The sequence below is a fragment of the Pholcus phalangioides genome, unplaced genomic scaffold, assembly GCF_987345545.1.
Source record: "Pholcus phalangioides strain wild (caught in Gottingen) unplaced genomic scaffold, Ppha-v1.0 ptg000030l_1, whole genome shotgun sequence".
Lineage (NCBI taxonomy): Eukaryota > Metazoa > Arthropoda > Arachnida > Araneae > Pholcidae > Pholcus > Pholcus phalangioides.
Window position 1 is genome coordinate 6,525,831 of NW_028301620.1, and position 25,207 is coordinate 6,551,037.

The following is a 25,207-nucleotide window of genomic DNA, read 5'->3' on the forward strand; positions in this document are numbered from 1 at the left end:
AAATTTTAAGGCCAGAAAGACAAATCAAATACCTTGGTTGCATATTGAACAAAAACTTATCATTCACTAATCACATTGATCATGTCGGGAACAAAACTAACAGAGTTTTGGGAATGTTAAACCGAATTACTTTCCCCCATGCTAAACTCACGTTAAAAAATAAAGTAATCCTCTGCAAGTCAATTTTAAGACCAACAATGCTGTATGCGTCCCCAGCGTGGAATCAGTTTTGCAAAACAAACATAAAAAAACTACAAGTTACTCAAAACAAGATCCTGAGGAGATTTGTAGGTGCACCCTGGTATGTAAGAGGAGTTAATATAAGAAATGATTTGAACATTCCGCATATATTTACATACATTAAACAATTAAATACAGAACAATTCAACAGAATGCTAAATTCTAATTTTGTTCACCTCAAAGAAATAGTGAAGTACGACATAGGGATCCTAAGGAAATATAAGAGACCTAGATAGATAATGCACTTGGACTGGGAGCTACTTTAAGGCAACATAAGTTATTTCTCAGGAAGGGGAAATATTGTACATAAGTGAGCATGTACTTTTCATCTCTGTAATTTGTAAAATTAAGGAGCCAGCAATTGCACACAATTGTATTTTGTGTCCTGATAGAACTTTATCTGCATTTATCCATATTTAGTCGCATTTATTTTGTTTTTCTTAACCGCATTTAATCACCTTATTGATGGAACTGTGAGAGAAGGAAAAAAAAAGTGAGAGTTGGACTTTCTACTTGGACATTTTTAGGACATTCATAGAATTTTTGATTGTATGGGAAAATGTTTTCTGAATTCACTGCACTGAATACTTGAACAGAACTTTCATGTATGCTTTTTTTTTTTCCTTCACGACACCCATGTGATGTTTTTCCCCTTTTTCACCCAGAACAGATGTTATGATCGAATGTACCTTCTCCCTTGTGATGTTTTGTGGTGGCACTGTGTATGTTGTGGCGGCATTGAGTGTGTTAGAGTAGACAGGCAGACCATGACCGATTGGACTTTTTCAAATCAAGCACTAACACAAATATGCACAACCTAATTCTTTACACAAACAATATATACTCTTCCCTTTCTTCATAGGCCTTCATGGCCAGCTTGTATGCTGACAGGCGGCCCATAGGGCTGGGAATCAGCCAAAATTTAATTCTGGTCTGGACCTATGAAGAACCTTCTGTTTTCAAACCGCACATAGCCCTGGTCAACCGCCACAAGAGAGCGCTTCACTACAATTTTCCTTCCGAAGAGGTGGCTGTGAAAGAATTAATTATTTTTTACCCTAAACGTGCTGTCAGCGATCTTCTGAAGACGAAACTATGAATGAATTATTATTCTAATGCGGCTTTTCTCAACCTATGGCCTGCGACGATGGTATCTGACAGGGGTTCTTAATCTCGCTGTCGCGACCCAAAATCATCAACAAGATCAGCTTCGCGACCCATGTAGATGTTTATTTTCTTGAAATGCGTGAAACGAGTAACGCAACAATAAGTACATTTATAACAGACTGCAAGCGGATTAGAATGACTCATCTAGTGAGCCCCTACTAATCAAGTTTGGGCCTTGACTTATAGCTCAAAAATCCATAGCTATAAGAGGGTTTGTACGACTCTTTGTGGATGCCATTGCGAATCAAGTTTGGGTCGCGACCCATAGCTCAAGAATCTCTGGGTGAAAGTAGATTTGTATGATTCATTTTTGGAAAGACATTGCGAATAAAGTTTCCGTCCGCACCCATAGCTGTAGAATACTCGTCTGTAGGTGGGTTTATACGCCCCATCTCGGAAGCCCCTGTGCGACCCAAGTTTGGCTCGCGTATGGGCCATACGTTAAGAACTCTTGGCATAGAGGGTTCGCAGGCAGACTTTATAATTCGATTCTAACTGAATGAAAAATTATTTATTTGTTGTAATTGATACAGATGGGTTCAAATAAAAATTGCACCTTCATATTTGGGTTCACCATATATCGTCAAGGAAATTGCGATCATAAATTCGAGATATCACTAATTGTAGTCAGGAGATGCAATTTACGACAATTTGGCTAATTACTGCAAAAATGGGTGAATTGTGGGCGGAATAAAGGGCTGCTGCAAATCGCAAAAAACAAAAATTTGTTCGACGAAACAAAGCATTTTGAAATGACTAGATCGCGGGTTTCTAACTGGGGTTCCGTGACAGCTTTTTCTTTTTTTTTGGGGGGGGGGGGTGTCCGCATGATCAAATACTACGGAATCCTTAAACATTTTTAGAACCCGGAGTGCTTTCAAAGAAGAAAACTTTCTTGTTACTGATACTCGCATTGCTGTTATTCGTTTCAAATTTTAACTCGCTAGTGTCGTACGAAAGAAATCCAGACCACTTCGCTGACTCACCTATAAGGTGTGCAAGCATGTGAGTGACCAAAACGATGACCTAGTGAGCGAGGGAATGAAAACAGTGACCTAGAAGGTGTGAGAGCATGTGAACGAGAGTGACTAACTCAGAGGCGTATTTACGGTGTTGGAGGCAAAGCCTATATAAAAGGCCATGGTGGCTAAATTGGAGGAATAACTAGTCGATAAAACTAGACTAGAAATGGTGGAAGGGTGGCGAAATTCCTATACCCCGTAGGCACCAAAACTATATGCCGCCTCCGGAGAGGGGGGGGGGGAAGTGTACAGAGTCCTCATCGGAGGACCCTAAAATTATGTGGACCTTGTCAATTGTTCGAATTTCCCCGTGTAAAAAATGGGGTATTTTTACCCAAGCGGCACCTGCTATTTATCATAGAACCTGTCCTTCATTATCGTGGGGTGCCTATATACGCTCCGGGCCGTGCGTGGTGGGCCGATGCTTTAAGACGGCCCTGGAGTATTTTATTAAAGAATCTCAGGCAATATCTTCTTTCTTCAAATGAGAAAAAACAAAATTGATGAAACAACGCTCAATACTTATAATAACACCCCCGAAAAACAGCACCATTGTAAAAATGTATGATATTAGAAGCGGTTCTGTTTTGGTTAAAAAAAAATTGCTGCTGGTTAGTGGCGTAGTGGTGCCATCTGTTTTAAAACATATGCACGGAATAAGCCAAAGATGCGGGCTCATGCGTCCTCATGTCCAGTTTTAGGAATTTCTGGCAATTGCAACGCGCGCGCTTCCGATCGTATATTTAGTGGTACTTAGATAATAAACAATATCGTTACGTTGGAACCCCTGCTGTCAGCTATGAAATATAAAAAATACTGAACATCGGCCTTATTAAAAAATCCCGCTGAGCTGAATGAAAATTTTTATTTCGGTGGTACCAAGTATCCCCATCTGCACAGAAGTGTTTCTCTGCGCACAAAATTTCGCAATCTATGCGGACAAAATAACATGCTTATACAATATGGATGGGAATTTTTTTTCTGCGTAACAAAAAATTCTGTCCACATGGAAGTCATTCTCACACTCTAAATGTCCATATTTTGTAAACTTTTTTCACCATGAATAAAATGCTGCTTCTCTTAGGCACTTTTGTCCGTAACGAAAAAACGGGTAAAATAATATTTCATCAGCAAAAATATGCCTTATAGAAAATATTGAAAACAATTATACAGTGCAGTTATATATTACATGTGGCAAACATCAGAGCTAGAACCCCTCCCGCCACGTATCGAATAAAACTGTTATAAATGTTGGATTGAAATTAGCGACGAGTTTTTGAATTATTGCCACAAAAAAAACATGATATGATATTTTATAACTAATAATATTAATTAAATTACCAAGTTTGTCCCAAAACTTTAACAGTTGCTATTTATGTGTGGTAAAACAACATTAGTAAAACTTACTAAATATAATAGGGTTAATTCAACGTCTTGCAGAAGGCCAAGCAAGCGAATGTGATGAAAACCGAAAACCGTAATTGGTGAAACGGGGTTCCAATGGATAGTTATAATCCATCAAACCCTCTTCATCATGACTCTGCCAATTCCTGTGCAGTAGTGTGCTTTGCATGATAGTTAGATTCTAATAAGGTGGGTGAAGACTTAGGTTCACCTGAGACCTAAGGGTTTTTTTTTTCTTTCAAAAGTTTTCAAATCTTCATAGACCTGGCAACACAGGTCGAGGCATGCGTAGAAAATTTTTTGGTCTTTTTAATCGTGCTTGATGAAATCTCCGCAAGGTGTGGAAATTCAGAATCGTTCAATTTATCAAATAAGTTCTTTGCCAGTTTCTTTGCATATGACGTTACATCAGCCACTCCGGAATCACGTCTGATATTAACGTTTCTAACGTACCAAGGTCGTCCGGTGTATCTCCTCAGAGTCTTGTTCTGAAACCTCTCCAGAGCGATGATATTCATTTTCTTCGAGAACAACCAGACAGGCGCAGCATACAGAAGAATCGGTCTAATTGCCATCTTATACAGAATAATTTTATTTCGAATTGAAAGACTTGAGTGTCTGTGGCTTAGTCTGTTGAGCATGACCGAGGCCACGGTCGCCCTACGGATAGCATCAACACACTGCCGGGAGAAACTGAATCTCTTGTCCATTATCACCCCCAAATATTTATTGTGAATGACTGGGTTGATTATAACTCCTTGTACCTCTATGTGTGCTTGTTGTGGTAATGAGGACTTGTTAGTGAACCACATGAATTTGGTTTTATCTGCATTCAGTTCAACACGGGTTCGCACACACCAGCGCTCGACCAATCTTACCATTTCTTGCAAGTTTGGAAGGGCCTTGCCAGGGTCCTTATCTGTGCAACAAAGGGCACTATCGTCGGCATAAAGAGCGGTGAAACCCTTAGGGGCAACTGGGAAGTCATTCATATGAAAATTGTGTAGGATGGGACCTAACACACTTCCCTGAGCTATTGATGAACGAATCTGTCTAGAATTAGATATTGAGTCATTTATCTGTACTCGGAAGGAACGCGAGTCGAGATAATTGCTCACAAATTTGATGATGTTATACGGCATTTCCATGCGAATCATCTTAAACAGCAGCCCATTGTGCGAAACTCTATCAAAAGATTCCTTTAAATCGAAAAAGGTTAAGGCGAATGTGTTGCGATTTCAGAAAGTTTAACTAATGTCATTCTACCACACACAAACATCAACTGTTAAAATTTTGAAGCAAACTTGATAATTTAACTAATATTATTGCTTATAAAATATCAGTCAATATCATATTATATTTTTTCCTCTACGACAGATTAATCAAAAACCGGTCGCTAATTTCAATCGAACAATTTTTACAGTTTTATTTGATAGATGGCGGGAGAGGTTCCAGCTCATTTATGTTTCTCACATTTAATACATACTACTGTACTGTATAATTATTTTCAATATTTTCTATAAGACATATTTTTTGCTGATAATTTTGTTTTTTACCTGTTTATTGGTTATGAACAAAAAGTAACTAAGAAAGGACCCGATTTTTCCAGATTCTGTGAGCAGAAGAACATGCCAGTGCAGGTGAAATAAGACAATATGCCTCCTATCAGGGAAAAAAAGTTAGATGGCATATTTCATATGAAAGAATAAAAAATGTTGTTTTCTCCGTGACATCTCGGTGCTCATCATGCTCCCTCTTCCCGCATGCGTACCTCTTCTCTGAGCGTGTGCACGTTAAGTTATGAAGAGACTTCATTTTTTGAATATGTTTATACATTGGAGGAATGCAGGTGTCGGGGGATATGATCAAAGTGTTCAAAAATTTTCAATGGGATGGATAGGATAGACCATGAATAATTATTAAGGGGTCACATACCTCTTAACATGGGGACAAGTTAAAAATTTAAAAAAGTTACCATTAAAAATACTATTTAACCATTAATTTATAAGAAATTTTTTCACATATTTTTGATTAAATATGCTACCCTATGCGGGTATCAAGTTTTACAATACTCAATTTTTAAAGAATTAAAAAAAAATGCATTAAAAACTGCTTGCGCGCATGATAAAATGACGTGACATCAATGTAATCATATAATATTAAAATGGAAATGAAGAAAATGGTTCATTTCATGAAGAACTAAAAGATTGAAATTCCATTGACTCATTCATATTTAAAATTTAATTTAAAATCTAAATTTTCAAAAATTCAAAAAATTTTTTTTTTTTTTATTATTATTATAAATCAAGTTTTTATGAATGGATATGAAATCGTTTAGTTCATTTCATGAAATGAACCATTTCCTTCATTTCAATTTCAATATTGCATGCTTACATTGATGTCATGCCATTTCATCATGCACGCAAGCTGTTTTTAATGCATTTTTTTTTAAATTAAAAAAAAAAAATTAAGCATTAGAGATATGTAAAATTTTATACCAGCATATATATATATATATGATGGTTAAATAGTATTTTTAATGATATATTGACTTTTTACCCCGTTAAGAGGTATGTGACTCCTTAATACGCCGCCAATCGTCATAATGCGATACATTATTTTGAAGTGAAATGAAAGTGCAATTCTTTTTATATAATTGCTGTCGTTATTAATGTACTAATTTTTAATTTGAATTATTTTGTTTTTCAGTATGCAGCTTTGTAGTTCACCGTCGATGCCACGAATTTGTTACATTCACGTGTCCTGGAGTCGACAAGGGAGTCGATTCCGACGTGAGTATTTCTTTGAAGTTTTACTGCTCTTATACGGGGGAGGGGATTCAGAACTCACACATAGGAAAAACTACTTTAACCCTTTAAGCGGTTTTTTAAATTCTACTGATCCGCATTATATGTTTAGAGGCGTCGCGAGTTCGATACCCGGTTCGTCCTTGCCAGAAAACTTTCCTGACGCAAGGGTATACAACAGAAACGGCGACATGACCGCAGAAAAAAATTGCTACCGGAGGAAGTCCCGCATCGAGGGATTAGTTTACCAACCTCTCGATGAGTATAAAAAACAAGCCTGCCGTTCGGAATTGGCAATAGATTATAGGTCCCGGTCTAATTAGCCCTCGCGTGCAGAAAATGACCGTGGTGCGACAGAAATGATCAAATGGTTCGCATTACAACTGGCAGGCACAGTGGGTTAATATAACTAAACCCTCTCTGAAATAGCACGCCATTTTTCGAGAAGAACGTTTTTTTTTCCAGATTTTGTGGTGGGAATAATGTTTTCTTCCCCCCCTCCCAACCAATTTTGAGAACAATAAACCGAGGAAGAGAAATACTCTTCTTTTTTTTAATATTATTTATACTATATTCCTATACTGCCCAGAAGGGAAGGAAAAATCACCGTCTCTGTCCTTCTGATATCAAACTTTACCGAAATGCATTGCGCAGGACTCTCGTCGTGATGATCCACGTTAGGACACCATTGAGGGACAGTGGTGGTCGGCTGAAGTTAGTTTTCTGCGGTTTTCCATCTTCACGGCGTGTTTCCCATTTAAAAAATTCTCACTGCAGACGTACAACACGATACTGACATAACATCATAAAAATTGAAGCATTTACCATTTTTAATTCAAAATATGAAAGCCAGGTGGCAGCACCAGCAAGGACACAAAACAAGCACTGTCCTGACAACATAAATACAGATTAAGGTCACACATACACCCAGAACACACGTGCCGATTCGTTAGAAATTCCGCAGAGCAGTAGTTGTTAACCTTTTTTTGACTCGCGAAGTCCCTCAAGCCTCTTTTTTTCTTATTTGTTTATGAAAATTTACTGATTTATTTGATTCGTCTCAGGCGGCAGATGAGCCTCCGCGAAGTGCACACGAAGCATCGGTTGAGAACCGCTGCCGCAGAGTAATGTGTGTACGAAGTGCATGTACGGTTAAGTAGTAGCAGTTGTTATCAGACTTTGAACAGAAGCTGACGGCGCCCACTGGCAGTTGATCTCACAGGTTGGGAGGGAGGGGGATGAAAAACATTCTCGCGGAAAAAAAGCCGGTTTTACGGATATCGCTGGGCTTGGTATTGCTGATATAAGAGGGTTTCAAAGAAGCGAGATGTTTTGAGACCCTTGAGGGGCAGAAAATAAGGTTTACGGAAAATTCACTGACAGCAATTCAACGACGGAAAATTCATCGCTGGGAAAATTCACCAACAGTTCGACACGACTCAGTAAGTGAGAGAGAAATGACCGAGTGAGTGAGATGCAGTAGTTAGTGAGTGGAGTGACAGAGTGGTTAGTGTTGGTGAGTGAGTGACATAGAGATTGAGTAAGTGAATGAGCGTTACGATGATCGACCCAGTGGTAGACTGAGGCATCTAGAGAGTGAGCGACCCAGTGGTAGACTGAGGGATCTAGTGAGTGAGCGAGTGACAGAATGAGTGAACTAGTGAGTAAGTGTGTAATCTGGTGATTGAAATGCGTGTGACAGAGTGAACGACCCAGTCAGGGAGTAAGAGAGTGAGTGAATAGTAGAGGTGATTGAGCAAATGACAGAGTGAGCGACCAGGTGATTGAGTATATAACAGAGTGATTAACCTAGGGAATTGGTGATGATAGAATGAGTAACCCAGTAAGAGAATGACAACGTGAGCGATCTATTGAGTATTAGCAGTGTAAGTAAGTGACCTAGGGAGTAAATGAGCAACCTAGATTGATTGATTGATGACCTCTCACACCCAGAGCTGTTGTGTAAGACAACTTCCTCTCAGTGAGCAACCTAGAGATCAATTGTGACTGGCCTACTGAGAAAGTAATCAAATGACAGTGAGAGCAACATTGAGTGAGTGGCCTATGAAGTAGATGAATGGCCTTGTGAGCGAGTGAGTGAGTGAGTGAGTGATATAATAAGTGACCTAGTGAGTGACAGAGGGAGCAATTCCGTAAGTAAGCGATAGAATGAGCTACCTAAGGATTGACTGAGTGACTTTGTGCGAGAGAGAGCGAGCCGGCTGTATAGTGACAGGCCGGTTTCACTCATTCATTCTCTCGTTCACTTGCTCACGCAATCATTTATTCACTCTTTCATTTACTCGTGTCAAACTGATGTCGGTGAATTTTCCCAGCGATGAATTTTCCATTCGGTGAATTGTTGGTAGGTGAATTTTCCTAGCGATGAATCGCAGGACGGTGAATTGTTCTCAGGGAATTAGAGGCTCCTATTTAACTCAGATCCGTTGGCCCATCCGTTAAAAGGCACCATTGCGCAACTGTATTCTTTCACTATATTTCCCCAAGCCCTTGTGATACCATCTTGCAGTTCTGAATATCGTTTTATGACTTAGTGGCCCGCGGGCTTCATCGTAAGCTTCAATTTGACCCGCGATGTCCAAAACATTGAAGACCACGTGGCCAAGAGTTTTTTTATTTTGATAATTTTTAAAAAAATACTTCAACATTTCACTCACACACGGCGCTATATCACGAGACATAACATGTAGAATGCAACACAAAAATGTCCATAATTTGGCCGGTTGCATTCTGCCTTAATGTTTATTATGATTTCGCGTTGCATAAAACGACCACGCGTCAATATGAGCACCCTTTGTAGATTGGGCAACATATAAACGGGTGGAAGGGTGCTCATATTGAAATGCGGTAGTTTTACTTAACGCAAATCGTTATTGTAAACATTAATTATGCACTGTTTTTGTGGCATTCTATATGTTACGCCGAGTTTTCCGTCATAGAGCGCTACCTATGTGTAAAATTTGAAAACTTTCAAAATTTACTTTAAAAATCAATTTCAACGTGATAAAAAAGCATTTTAGTGTAAACCGCATCTTTTTATGTCAATTGGTTGATTTTTTTGTTAGTTTTGAAATGTGTCTAGGGTTTTTTCGCTCACCCTGTATATGTAGCGGAACTTCATATATAGCGGAAACTCGCTACAACGATACTCGATATATCGATAAACCCCTGTGTACAAAGATATTTTTTCAAATCTTGAACTGAGAATTGCCTTCGGTTTAATATCAAAGATAACGATATCCTTTACTACGATAAGCCCCCTCTATAACGATATTTCTTTTGGATATTTCGAAACCCAGAATTCGTTATACAGGGTGTCCTGTAAGTGCGAAAACGGCCTTTATCTCATCAACCGTCCGCCGTAGAGGTATAATTTAAATTTAGAAAATGCCCAAAAGTCGTTCAGAAATTGTCCATTACCAGTTTTGAGAGTGAAAATGAAGTGTGTAGCAAAATAAATAAAAAAATCTAAACTTTTATACGCCCCGCCCTCAAATTTCCAATTGGACGGCTTTTGTAAAAAAAGGAACCAAACGCCATTTTTAATATTTTTGAGATATACCGAGACATCTGAACTACTGACAGAGGTCGGATTTTGTAATCTAAATAGAACCAATTGACACATAGGCTGTGATGCCGTCTGTGTGCACCTGAAATGACTACCAAACTGAAGGGCTAACTGAATTGAAGATAACTTTAAAAAGCTTTTTCTCAGTTTTGATTTAATGGCGCCTGGTTGCTTATGAATATAAAAGCCGTCCAATTAGAAAGCTGCTGCCCTGTATCTTCTGAAGCCAACAGAAAAATCCTTTAATTGCAATATTCACTGAGATATTAAATTCAAAAAACATCAAAAACTAACCCCGACAACGCTTCTTTCTCCCATTTATGTTATTTCCTAACTTTTTCTCAGATTTTTGAATTCGAATATCTCATCAAATATCGCACTTGAAATCGTTGGTTTTTTTCAGGCTCGAAAGAGACAGGGCAACAATTTTCTAATTGGTAGTTAGACATATGGGGGACCGTATAAAAATTTAGATTTTTTATTTTATTTTGTGACACACTGTATTTTACTCTCTCGAAATTATTACAAGGTGATTTTTCATAATGCACTTTAATTATTTTTAAAATTTTAACCATTCCTCTACGACGAACGGTTGATGAGATAAAGGCCGTATTAGCACGTACAGGACATCCCGTATAACGATAACTACTCAAATCGAAAGATTACGCTACTCCCATCATCAAGTATAAGCTCTCTATTTAATATCAAGTAATAATGTGTTTCTTCTTGTTGTTATTCTGTTTACGTCTGATTAAACTAGATTTACTCGCAGTTATTTAGACGGATTTTTTTTTTATATATTAATTATCCGCCGTGTGTTCACCGGTTTTCAACATTCGATTACTTTTAACGCAAACAACATTATTTTGTATCGAATAAAAAACAAAACCAAAAATTTTTTTTCCCATCGGGGTGTAACGGCATTCAATTACCATTTGGACTCTCAGATTCAATCAAATTTTATCAAATGTTGCTTTGGGAGAGAAATGGTGTTCCCTCCTCCTCCCTTGTGTCGACGAAAATTACCTAAATCGACCATGTACGCGTGTACTTGCACAGTATAATTAAACTCGGTCAAATAAATTGCTTCCAAATAAATTTTAAGCAGTGTTTTCATTTTATTTTAAAATGTTTTTTTTCCCCTCCTGCCACTCACTGTAAGAGAATTGAAGCAATATTTACCTGTTCGGTACGAATTAGCTCTCAAATGAATTCAAATAACTTTCAATGTGTGATTTGGGTTATATACAGGAATTTTAACACTACTATATACTATCGAATCGTACATGCAACTCGTGAACGCAACTCTGGGGGTGGAAGGGGATTTCTAACAAATTGGTGCTCGCCGGAAAGTGCTGTGTGTTTATATGTTACTGCCAAAGCCCGAAATTGGAAAACTCGTGACTGGACCAAAATTTCTTTGAATATTGACCCTGGCTAAAGTCGATGACAAAAGACACAGAAATGAATTATCTTATGGGATAGATAATACAATTGAACTACCGACGTTAGGTGCCCCAAAAACTGCAAAAAGGAACCACGGCTATACGCGTTTCGGAACTATTATGAAGTGCATTGAATGAAGGAACTTCATATAGTTCCGATACGCGCATAGCCGTGATTCCTTTTTTACAATATTTGGGCCAACTAACGTCGGTCGTTCAATTGTATGACAAAAGACATGATTCGGGATCATTGTCAAGTCTCGACGTTATTTTTTCGTGATAATTATATCCACGTTAGTTATGGTAACCGATCAAACAGCGGTCATAGTGCAGTAATCTTTTTTTCCCGCCAAAATTTGGCAGATTATATGTTCATGTAATTATTCTCATAGTTTTATCTATCGAATTTTTCACTTTTGTTTCGTCACATGGTGGTAATCCAATACAGCTGCTATGTGTATAGACATGTATCACACGTTGGCGATAAAAAAAATGGATTTGGCTCCTACCGGGCCGTCTTACATCAGCACGTCCAGCTTTACAAATACAAATACAAATACAACGCCACAACAGGCAAAATGCCCAACGAGGTGGCTTATAAAAAGATGCCCATAAAAATATGGATGTCATATATTTCAAAAATACAACAACCCAATTAAAAATGCAATTAACACAAATTACCAACAATATATACACATGATAAAATATTATACAATGCCCATAAAGAATACTTATGGTTGTCTTATTCTAAGAATGGATAGCTTCTCGATTTACCCCAACATGTTTATCGTATTTCTTTTTAAACGTGTCAATTGTGTTACAACTTACTACCTCCGGGGGTAAGCTATTCCATTTATTAACAACCCTATTAGAGAAAAATTCCCTGCGACACCATAGCCTTGCATTGTCCCTCACCAATCGATACTGGTGTCCCCTTGTAAAAGCAGTCGATTGGCGGTGTACTAAAAGTTCATGGTCCATCCTATCCATCCTATTGAAAATTTTGAACACTTCGATCATATCTCCTCGACACCTGCGTTCATCCAATGTAAACATATTCAAAAAAATGAAGTCTCTCTTCATAACTCAAGCCCTGTGCGTCAATAAGGACACGTGTAGCTCTTCTCTGCACCTCTTCAACCAAGTCACCTGGTCAACCTTCCCTGGTTGGCCTTCACCTGGTCACCTGGTTGACCTTCCTGGTCAACCTTTGACCAGGAATCGCCTGCCACTTCGCAAAATATCCGGCCAAAGTCCGAATCGTTTCTGCAATTCGGACTACGGCCAAAACGTTTGGCCAATTCGCTAAGTGGCCTGCCCCGTCACGAATTGGCCGCACTTCGGGCTTTGGCAGTAACATATTTACAGGGTGTCTCATAAATTCGTAGTTTAAAAATTCACAAAAATAGAAGCGATTGGTATATTTGAATGATTTGCAAAAATCGTATGCTCGCTAAAGGGGATTTTTTTTACGCAAAAAAAAAGTTCAGATTTCCTTGATAGATGGCGCATCACGAAAGTCCAACAGCAGTGATTGGATATGAACCTTCCTTCAAGCTCTTCCGTGTCCAAAACATCCGTAAAGCTTCAGCTGGTGATTCGTGGCTGCGGAACTTCAACAATAGCAGTTTTTACCTTCAAAATGTCAACATTACAATGAAAAGCTTATGTAACCGCTAGTAATAGCCGCCCTGCACTTTATAGAACCTTGATTTTCATATCTCCAGTGATTTCTTTTCGTGCAGCTTTCTCTGTCAACAAAAATTGGAACTAAATTTTTTTTCTTTGAAAAAAAAAAACCATTCGTGAAAATAACTTGCTCACAAACCGCATTAAAATATACCAATTCCCTCCATTTTTATGAATTTTTAAACCATTTACGTCTTTATGGGACATCTTGTACATGCCATAATCAGTTTTTTCATCTGCCAGCGACGGGCATGTGGCAAGGAAAACATATTTGCCTGGTCAACGTGCCTTGGCCATATCGGGCAAAATATTTCTTCAGTCCTGCTCTACGTTCCGATCATGTGCATAAAATGACCTCTGGCGTGACAAAAATGACCATCAAATGACTGAAGTTTTATTTATTTATTTATTTAGGATTTGAGAACAAGGCATCAGTTCGTTATTCATACATACACCAGCCCGGCATTTTGCGATCATTGCGGCTCTCTACTATACGGAATCATCCACCAAGGTCTAAAATGCAAAGGTGAGTGCCAATAGTATGCAACATATTTACTTAGAACTCCATTCCGGATGACATAATTACTGTAATTAGATCAGTGATCGCGACCAAAGATAAATAAGTAGAAGAAATAATTTGCAAACCGACCAAAAATAAATAAGTATGAGAAATAATTTGCGGATGGGCAAAAAATAAACAGGAGAAAAAAAAATAGGATAGATAATTTTTCAGGATCGGCAAAAAATAAATGAGTAAATAACTTGAGGACTGAAAAAAAAGTAGGAAGAACATTGTGTGATGACCGGTGAAAAATATAATAACCGATGAACCGAACAAAGACGAATAAGTAGGAGAAATAATCTGAAAACCGACCAAAGATAAATAAATAGGAGAAATAATTCCAGGAATGGCAAAAGATAAATAAATAGGAGAAATAATTTGCAGACTGGCAAAATAGAAACAAATGAGCAAGGAAAACTTACGAGTCGGCGAAAAAAAAAGTAGGAGAAATAATTTGTGAAACGAGCACCGCCAGAAATAAGCAGGAGAAAAACCAAATAAGATAAATAATTTGCGGACCGACCAAAAGAACTAAATGGAAGAAATAATTCGAAAAAATAATAAATAAGACCTACCTGGAATTTACGGTTAAGACAGACAACAGACAGAAAACTGTTGTTTAGTTCTTTACATGTCCGGAAATTATTTATCCCATTTTTTTCCGCTTGTTTCTATTTTGCCGGTTCACAAATTATTTCTCCTTTTTTTTAAATTTTTTTCCTATCCTCAAATTATTTTTTTACCCTATATCTTTATTTTTATCGGTCCGCAAATTATTTCTCCTATTTATTTATTTATTTTTTTGGTCCGCAAATTTTCTCCTGTTTATTTATTTTCAATAGGCCGGAAATTATTTATGCTACTTTTTGGCTTTTTTTTTGTATTTTGCCGGTTCGCAAATTATTTCTCCAATTTATTTATTCTTTTTCGGTCAGCAAACTATTTATCCAATTTTTTCTTCTCCTGTTTATTTTTTGCCAATCCGGTCCGAAGTAGTTAAAAAACGCAGATCTAAAGTTTCCATTCCACCAGCACGGGATCTACTCGCCACAAACACTAGATGGCGTAACATTCTTACCTCGCATTAATAGTTAAATAGCATTAATAATAAAAATTATTCTTGGAGGGAAAAAAAATGGATATTCGTTAATTAGCAAGAAACGGGAAAAAAAAGTTAAAATAAAAGAAAATGGGATAGAGTGGAAGAAAAGCACCTGCCAAAAATTGCCAGTCACATCTATTATTCCTTTAATAACAATCTCTCTAAAGTTTTTCGCCATAATGACCTTATAAGAAAGGTAAAAAAGTTGAGAAAAATTGTAAAGCAAAAATCTTATTCCTCCGAAATTACTTCTCTTCTCATCATTTTCATTCTTTTCTTACATTTTAATTTCTTTCTCTTCGTCTTTTCTGTGTTGCGAAAAGTACGTTTGTGTGATTTACCTTATTTAATTTTTTTTTCTTTTTGTGTGTGTGTGTGTGTCTCATTAAATGTCCGAATAATTCTTGCTCATCTACGTTGAAGAGAAGCACTTTAGATGAGCGGAGAGTTGCTTCTTAATGAGGTATTCATTGCCATTGTCGGTTGGCCCGACTCTATCTCTCTTTTGTACGTCCATGTCCTCTCTGTAATCACCTACGTACGACCTTACCCTTGCCATTTTGCGTGTGTTGAACGTTGATGATGTAGCCTTTATTAAGGTGAATGAAGAAGCAATGATGGAGGAGACAGAACAAAAGGACTTTTATTTTTTATTTTCTTGGCAAACCTCTGTATTGAAAGTGGAAATGAAGGGAATAGGGATTTTCTTAGAAGGTTGCGGATTGACTAAAAAGGCTAAAACAGTTGTCTTCGCTCCCTCTTATGTGATAAAAATTGTCGAAATAGATTTCACATCAAATAAACTTTATTCGTTTCACGTAGAAGTAAAAACTCAAATGAATTTTGGAGAAACGTATTCACTATCTACAGCAGAGGTTCTTAATCGGGGTTGCGCGTACCCCTAGGGATGTGGGAGAGCATTTTTTGGGGTGTGCGAGATAGAAAAAAAATTATAACACGTTGATTGAGATTATTCACGAAAATTCAAATGATAAAAATATAATTTCTCAATTCTTAAAAAAAAAAAAACTATACCAATATTTCGACGCCTCATCTCTTGGCTTCTGCTTACCGAAATATGTCACGGGAAATTTTCGTTGTAAAAGTTTTTTTTCGATTAGTGATCGTACTTGTTTTCCACACACACACATTTCGGTTGAAAAAAAAGCACCATTATTTACTTAAACTCCAATAGAGCCTCGATAACGCGGCACCTCAAGGGGATCGAAAAACATGTCGAACTAAACGGATGCCAAGTTAGCGACGCGCGTTTTATTACATTTCACGTTTAAAAGTTTTTAAAAACCATTTATGTATGCATACGTGCCTGTATATTACTGAAAAATTCTGTATTTCATCGTCTATGTTTTGATCAGCCAGCAATTTTCTGTGAGAAGTTTTCGTATTGAGATTAATCCCGAATTAAGTGGAAAAAATCATATTTTAACTGTCGGAAGATCTGTAATTTGTTAATGAGCAGCGCCATATATCAAATTAACCTCTTCGCTCGCAAGCGAATTGGCAAGAAATTCGGATGCTCTCTATTTGACGAATCGGCAATAAATATAGTAACCTTCTCCTAATCTAACCGCACGTTAGAAAAAAGGGGAAAAATGCAGAATAAAAGGAAAAAAAAAACAAATGAAAGAGTAAGACAGTATAATAGATAAGGTGATAAGAATGTAGGTATAAAGGTGGATTTCTCTTTTCACCCTCATCCTACCTGTTCTCTTTCACTCTTATAAGAAAGATATATCATATGTGGGGAAAAAATCACTGAGGATATACAAAAAACCAAGAGTAAAAAAAATTGTAAGGTTGCAACAAAGCTTCGGGATGATCAGGGGAGAGGAAAGAAAACAGAGTGAACTTGTTTGAATTTATTCCACTGACGTTTGGACGCAATATCCGTCCTTTGATCGTCAAATGGTTTAAGTATGCATAAAAGTATCAAAATAACTTTCTTAAATCACTGACTTGAAAATCATTCGATCTAGCTATCACGACCATCTACAATACAGACGATCATATACGATACAGACATAACATGAAAATTCAAGCATTTCCATCTTTACTTCAGAAAATGGAAGACAGATAGCAGCATCAGCACTAAACAATCGTAACTCAACAACATAGGGCCATACGTTAGGGGCCACACATACACTCAGAGCATACATTCCGGCATGTGCCGATTCGTCAGAAATTCCGCAGAGGAATGTGTACGAGGTTCATGTGCGGTTAAGTAGTAGTAGTATCTCGACCGTCTCTCGCTCAAAAATCATTCATATCTACCTGTGGCTTTCGTAGGTCGGGAGTTTTCAGGTTTGAAACAGAGGAACAACGGGAAGTAACCTACCCAAAATAGTGGAGGAAATTTTTCGACTCATATCAGTCAAGAAATAAACGGCAGAAACAATGGAACATAGCACTTTTGATACACACAGTATAAGTAAAGTCGTAAAATTTTTCGAACTGAATTAGCACATGGGTGATTTTTGAAAATGAGTTGCGATAACGCAATATATAAATCGTAGTCGACTTAAACGGGATTTGGTCATAATGCGTCGAATTACAGAGGTTTTTCCTCCATTCAATTTAGTATCGTTTAAACCGTTGGAATAATAAATGTCGAGAGTTACCGGGGAGTCGAGTTATCGAGATTGCGCTGATTTCGCAGTTTTTTTTACATCGGTACCTCGTGTTATGTGTTAGCATGTTGTGCTTAAATTTGATATCGTCGTGAACATGACTCAGGAGAAACGGCAGTAAATTTAGTCAAGTCTCTAAGAGACATTAATTTACAGTCGCTGCGGATGGAATTAACTTAACAAGTAAAGAACTCTTGAATGAATCTTTTTTTCCCTCCAAATCTCAAAAAGTGTTAAAAAATAGCAACTTTTTCTTCAATTACGTTTTTGAATTAATTTTTAGAAATGAATTAATGAATAAAGTGAAAAATAAATATTAGCCATAGCCAAAAAAAGACAGTAAATAATATGCAAAAGAATTCAGAGAAATTAATTATTGGATAATTAATGTAATTGGATAATTAATGTAATTGGATAATTAATGTAATTGGATAATTAATGTAATTGGATAATTAATGTACAGAAAAAAATGAATTTTCCAACCGATAAAAACGAATAATCGAAGAAAAAAATTCATTATTCAAGGGGGGGGGGGTGCGGGAAGGAAATAAAAAGTTAAGAACCAGTGTTTTAAACACTTCGATCCCTCCTGCATCTCCAATGTAAAAATATTCAAGAAATCAAGTCTTTCTTCATAGCTCGAGCTTTGCGTGTCAACAAGAGCACGCGTAGCTCTTCTCTGCACCCTTTCAACCAAGTCTATGTCCCTCTATAGGCATGGTCTCCATGGTAACCTTATGGGATACTCCGGTCCAGGACGAACTAAGCCTCGGAAAAGAGGAAGAATGACTTCAGGAAAACGCGAAGAGACCTTTTCATGAATGAAACCGGGCATTCTATTCGATTTTCTGACCACCGCCGAACAATGTTCAGATTACCTAAGTCGCTCGTGAATGAGAATTCCAAAATTGGTGGCCCTAGTTTTGCATCTGTTATCTTTTAATGTTTCTGAAGAAAGTTTTTTTGGCATGTTAATTGGTAAGAGAGAACCCCTGAATTTCATGTCCTTGCAATCATAAATAATTGCAACACATTTGGTTCATCCAATAATGAAATTGAATCGCTTTCGTTGTAAGATTCTCTTGTAAGAGGATTTATTTGAGACATTTATAAGGTAAAACTGAATTTGCTTCTTGTTAGATGATCACAAGGAGAAATTGTAATACGTGATCGTCTTCCACCCTCCTCGTGGAATTAATGAGCAAAGACGCGGAAGAAAAAAAATAAAACCGGATGATTGCGTGTAGGATTCGATTCGGTAATTGGATAGCAAATGTAAAAAACAAAATTAAGTTCAGGTCAATGTTACCTCGACGAGAACACATTCCGGTGTTCCGTTTATTTGGTACGAAACTAAATGTTCAGTCATTTCGAGATTTAATCAATATTACCGATGTACAAATTACATAAACCAAAAAGCAAAACATAATCTTATTGACAATTACAGTCTAAAAGTCTAAACATAATCTTATTGGCTTTTAGACTGAATTAACGTCGTCATCAGGAAATTGTTTTAGAGTAAATAAAACTTCTATAAGCTTTTTCGCTCAGAGAAACCATTAATACTTGGAATGGAGGTTATTATTTGCGTAGAGATTAATCGAACGCATAAAAGGCTTCACAACAAAAGAGAGGAATGGATCAAATATATACGCCTTTATTTCACTCGAAATATATATATTTTTTTAGTGTGCGTTCAATTAGATCTAGTTGAAGAGAATTATTCGCGATCGTAAACGAACTTCCAATAAAATTTTAATATCTTAAGGTGTACGTGCTTAATTATGTTATTGGGAGATATCTTTTACTGGCGTTAAATCAACAGACATTATGTAGTTTTAATGCTTTCCGTTTCCTTTTCTTTTTTGTCTCACTATTTCATGAAAAATCTTAAATGCTTATGACTGTTTTTAGTCTGATAATTTAATGATGTCTGATTTGAATATTGAAGTGCGAACTAAGGTACATGTAATGAATAATATTTGAATCAGCTTTCTATTTCAGTACTGTTAGATTTGCCTATTATACCTGTATTTCTGGCGTTTCTCAAGGCTCTGTTTTAGGTCCTTTGCTTTTGTATTTTATACATTAGGAGTTTACCCGATTTCATAGATTCTAAGTACAGTAGAACCTCGTTTATCCGAACATCAATTTTCCTAAAAACTTAGTCAACTGAACACCTCTCAAACCTAACTCATTTTCAGTTTTCTATAGCCAATGGTGCTGAACAGTTGGTATTTTCTTGGAACTTGAATCGTCTCATCTCCCAACTCGATAGCTTCGTTCCATTGTTCAATAATCCACTTCCAAAACTTACATACCGTACCTGTATTCTAATTGTTTAATGTTTGCCGATGATGTTAAAGTTTTTCTCCTTGTAAACAGTAGAGAAGATGCTGAGGCATTACAAAATTCTATAGACAAGCTCAGTTTATGGTGTGAACATAATTTGTTGAACTTGAATATTACCATATGTAAATCAGCTCTATAGCAGAAAACTTACTTCTATTTTACAGCTATAATTTTATTTTATAGCTCTCTATAATATTGATAATCGGCCTTTAGTACGTGTGGAATATACGAAGGATTTGAGGATCATATTTAATAGTTTCTTTAACTTCAATAAACATTAAAAATATTACTGCCAAATCATCTAGAAATGTTTGTTTAATTATTCGTTATGGTCATAACTAATTAGCCCTAACTTCCAATTAGTCTATAACTTCCAATTAAAAATTTGTTGCCCTGTCTCTTCTTCTGAGCAAAACAAAAAAGATTTGAGACGTTTTTCTAGATGCGGCTTATTGCACCCGAAACTGCTGTACTCAATATATATCGCACTTAGCTATAACTTTTTAAAGGAATCTAATCATGGTGTGTTCTCATGAAAGCGTCACCTGAAATTAAGACGAGCATGAAATTCAACGATCTCGATTTGATTTCCCTCGTATATTATACGGGGAGTCCTTTAAGTGTTAATGCGGCCTTTATCTCATCAAGGCCTTTATCTATTTATCTCATCATACCTCTCGTCCGTCGTAGAGGTATGATCCTAATTCAAAAAATGCTCAAAAGGTGTTCAAAAATTACCCCGCACCAGTTTTAAGAGTGAAAATACAGTGCGTCACAAAATTAAAAAAAAATCAAAATTTTCATACGGCTCCCCCCCCCCCGTTCCCTAACTTCAATTGGAAAGTTGTTGCCCTGTCTCTCCTGAGCCCAACAGAACGTATTGCAACAGAAAATATTGCACTTAGAAACGAGGAATTTTTTCTGTTGGCCTCAGGAAAGGCAGTGCAACAACTTTCTAACTGGAAGTTAGAAGACGAGGGACCGTATAGAAATTTTGATTGTTTTATTTCGTGACACACTGAAAACTGATACAGCGTAATTTTTGAATGCCTCTTGAGCATTTTTTAAATTGGAATCATACCTCTACGACAAACGGTCGATGACATAAAAAGGCCGCATCAGCACTTACAGGACACCCTGTATATGTGTATGTAGGTTTTTTTTTATATAGATCTTTAAAATACACCATATTTGGAGCATGTATATTGGACGCAATGGTAGGCGATCATGCCAAAGAGATAAGAAAAATGAAGTAAGGAGAGAGAGACGGGAAAGAAGTGATTTCTTAAAAAACAAGACAATCATCACTCGTGAAGGACGCTCATTTAATTCATCTTAATGGCACAAGACGACAGATGCCGCAATTGAGCTTCTTTACTTAGTTTCAAGTGAATGAATGCATCAAGAATAACCAATGAAGTTCCATGTTTTTCTTCTTTCTTATTTATTATAGACTTCCTCAAGGTTGAAAAATTTCTTTATGGTCAAAAAAACCGGTGAAATTCTCAACATCAACACGTCCAATGCGAATACTTGGTTGTTTTGCAACAAAATTGCATTTGATGAAAATATTTTTCAGTGAAAATCTTTCATTTTTAACCTGAGTGAAATCAATATCCTCCTGATGCGAACCATTTTATGAGAAAAGATTATGACATGTGGTGTCTGTTGGTGTCTTTTAATAAATTTAGTTCAACCCTGAGAGTTTTGTCTGAAAGGTCTTAACCCTTTCACGATCACGGACGAAATATTTCGTCCAAACGCCAAGGGAATGAATTAAAACAAAAGTTCTCTGTGTTTTCTTTCCTCTCTTCACCATCGCGAAGCTTCATAGTAATCCTATCAACTGAAGGTGTTTTTCTTCGCCTCCCTTCTTTCTATACTCCTGTTAATGATTTTTACCTCATATATAATGTAACTTTTTACTATATACATGTGAGAACACGTAGGGTGGGGGTGAAAAACGACTCTAAAAATGCTCTCTCATCTTTATACTTATCTATTATACTTTCCCTTTTATATTTTTTTTCCTCCTCTTCCTTTTTCTAACGTGCGGTTAAAGTAGGACGAGGTTACAAGATTTATCGCTGACTCGTCACATAGATATAATACAAATTTGTTTACCAAAAGCTTGTATGTGAAGTGGTTGAAAGAGCGAATTTGATCAAGTGAGTGAATGTTTGAGTTAGTGAGTGACCGAATGAGTTGGTTAATGAGAGCTATGAGTCCGAGATAGAGAATAAGCTAGTGAATGAATGAACGACCGAGTAGATGAGCAAGTGAGTGTGTGACTGTTTGAGTGAATCGGTGAATTTTTAGTGAATTACCCAGTGAGTGACAGAAGGGAGGTTTCCTCGATTATCTCTGTGTGGGAACTAAGGGATCCTCGATGTACAAAGATGGGTATCCTCGATTTCCTCTGTGTGTAAATGAGAGGCCCACGACTTTTGTGTAAAACGAAGTGATCATAGTTGTGCAAAGAAGGGAAGGGTTCTTCGACTTCTTTTTGAAAATAAGGGATCCTCGGAGTGTGAAGAAGAGGTCTTCGATTTCCTTTGTGTGAAGCCAAGCAATCCTTGGTGTTCAAAGAAGAGGATCTCGATTTCCTGTATGTGAAACCAAGGGATCCTGGGTATGTAAAGTAGAGGGTAATCGATTTCCCCTTTTTGAAACTAAAGCATCCTCGGTGTTTGAAGAAAGAGTACTCGATTTCTTCTTTTTGAAACTAAGGAATTCTGAGTGTGTGAGAAAAGAAGGGTCCCCGATTTCTTCTTTTTGAAACTAAGGGATCCTCTGAATGTAAAGAAGAGGTCCTCGATTTCCTCTGCATGAAGTCAAAGAATCATCGGTGTATAAAGAAGATGCCCTCCATTTCCTCACTGTGAAACTAAGGGATCCTCAGTGTGTAAAATTGGGGTTCTCGATTTCCCCTTCATTTTTTGCTTGTTCGTAAATTATTATTATTTCTCCCAATAATTTCTTTTTCGACACGGTCCTCAAATTATTTCTTATACTTATTTATTTTCTGCCGTTACTCAAAAATTATCTCTCATTTTTATTTTTTGCCGGTCCCCAAATTATTTCTCCTGCTTATTTTTTGTAGTTCTCAAATTATCTCTCGCCCATTTACATATTTTTCGCCGGTTCGTAAATTATTTCAGTTTCATTTTGTGCTGGTGATCAAATTATTCCTTCCATTTTCGCCGGTCCGTAGTTGTAAAAAAGAATGAAGAACACTCGTTCCAAACGGACTCTTATATCGATAATTTTTATATTATAATTTTATACAGTTGATGGAAACCGGTATGGAAAACGACATGGTGCTTTCAAAATGATTGGAACATAGAAAAAAATATTTTCTCTGCGGGAACTTCATTCGTATTATTATGTTGTTGATTTTTTTTCACGAACAATTTTGGGGTGAGTGCTTTAAACGCAGCCGTGACTATCAACTATAATTTTTTTGTGGTTAGTACTACAACCAGAAATGAGATGAAAAAAAAACCTTTATAGCCATTACAGAGCTGTCTGTGTTAGTATCACTTGTGAAAACTGTTCTGCTGACGTCAGATGTGCTCCCAATTTTTGTTTTAATCATTTTTTTTTTTCGTTCCTTTGGCACTGATCACGTCGGATATCGAATTTGACCTTTCCTTTCAACATCAAAAAGATGAATGATCACACGTGTGTGTGTGTTTCTGTTTTATTATTAATACTATGGTATTGTAACGGAACATTTCCAGATCAAGTCTAACCACAAAAAAAAAAAAAAATGTCACGTGTGAAATATTTTGTAGAAATCTCAGTTGTTCCAACACTTGTCTCACGATGTATTTTTTTTTATTTGTATCGATGTTCCCCTTTCTCTATTGGGACCATGTGGGCTCTCCCTCCGATCCTTAGATACTCTGGGGGGCACGGATGAAAATTAAGCAAAAAGGGTCATGGCAGATCGTTAAGGTGGAAACACAGTGAACTCTGGAAAAAATAAAGCTTTCATGAAGATGTGTGATATCGCTCTCCGCTATCCATGCAAAGGTTTAGAAAATTGGCTGATGTGAGAGAAGAGGAATTTACAAAACAAAATTCGATTGCCTCGCAGTCGCATCAGCAGAAGCGGCTTCACGGATTTACCGCCCTTCTCCCATCCTAGAGTAATTTTCTTGACCACTCATTTCTCGAATGTGCCGCCCTGTGCTATAAACCGCTTGGCCCAGGTCCGCTCTCACCAGATGAAGGGTCCGGTGCGAAAATAATAGCTTGGGTCAGAGATGCAGAAGTGTGTAAATGAATTCGCCCCCTCCTTAGCCGCGATTTTATGTATGTATTCTGTGGGAGAGGGGAATTGACATCCAAAAACAGGGCTGCAGCTGGTGGGGGGTGGGGGGAGCAACCAGGTCTGGTGCCCGGGCGCTGGACCAGAGGGGGCACCGAATTCTTTCTTTAACCACTCTTTTAACATTGCAATCAAATAAAAATTATCAAAAACAAAATTCAGAATAAATGAAAGAAATAATTCCAGAATCGATGAAAATTCAGAATAAATGAAAGAAATAATTCCAGAATCGATGAAAATTCAGAATAAATGAAACCAATTTCAATCGAAGAATTGTAACAGTTTTTTTTTTGTTTGATAGGTGACATCAGGAGTGCCAGTTTAATGATGTTTCCTACGTTTAATATTATCCTATACTCTGTACAGCTATTTTCAATATTTTCTAGAGGGTACATCTTCGCTGATAAAAATTAATTGTTACCCGTTTATTGGTTATGGACAAAAGTGACTGAGAAAGGCACCATTTTTTCATGGTGAATAAGTACAAAAAAACGGACGCTTAGACTCTGAGAATGAATGCTTCGAACACAGAGATTTTTTTTTTTTGCTGCGCAGAAAAAATTTCTTATGGTATTTATACAGGGTGTCCTGTAAGTGCCAGAACGGCCTTTATCTCATAAACCGTCCGTCGTGGAGTTAAAGTTTCAATTTAAAAAGAAAGGCTCAAAAGACGTTCAAAAATTATCCCGTACCAGTTTTGAGAGTGAAAATACAGTGTGTAACAAAATACAAAATCGAAATTTTAATAAGGTCTCCCCCCCCCCCCATCCTCTAATTTCTAATCAGAAAGTTGTTGCCCTGCATCTCCTTAGGCCAACAGAAACAAAATTCCATGTTTTCAAGT

The 25,207-nt window shown here is 37.1% G+C and overlaps 1 protein-coding gene across 2 annotated transcripts in view; it reads left to right on the forward strand.

The window, feature by feature from the left end:
- Positions 1–25,207, forward strand: part of LOC149067502 (protein kinase C, brain isozyme-like) — a 143,458-nt gene that overhangs the window by 71,182 nt on the left and 47,069 nt on the right. For both annotated transcript variants that reach the window (XM_089252734.1, XM_089252733.1), the window contains exons 3-4: positions 6,543–6,625; positions 13,778–13,889. In XM_089252734.1, coding sequence (XP_089108860.1) covers positions 6,543–6,625; positions 13,778–13,889 — 195 coding nt within the window. The remainder of the gene's footprint in view (positions 1–6,542; positions 6,626–13,777; positions 13,890–25,207) is intronic.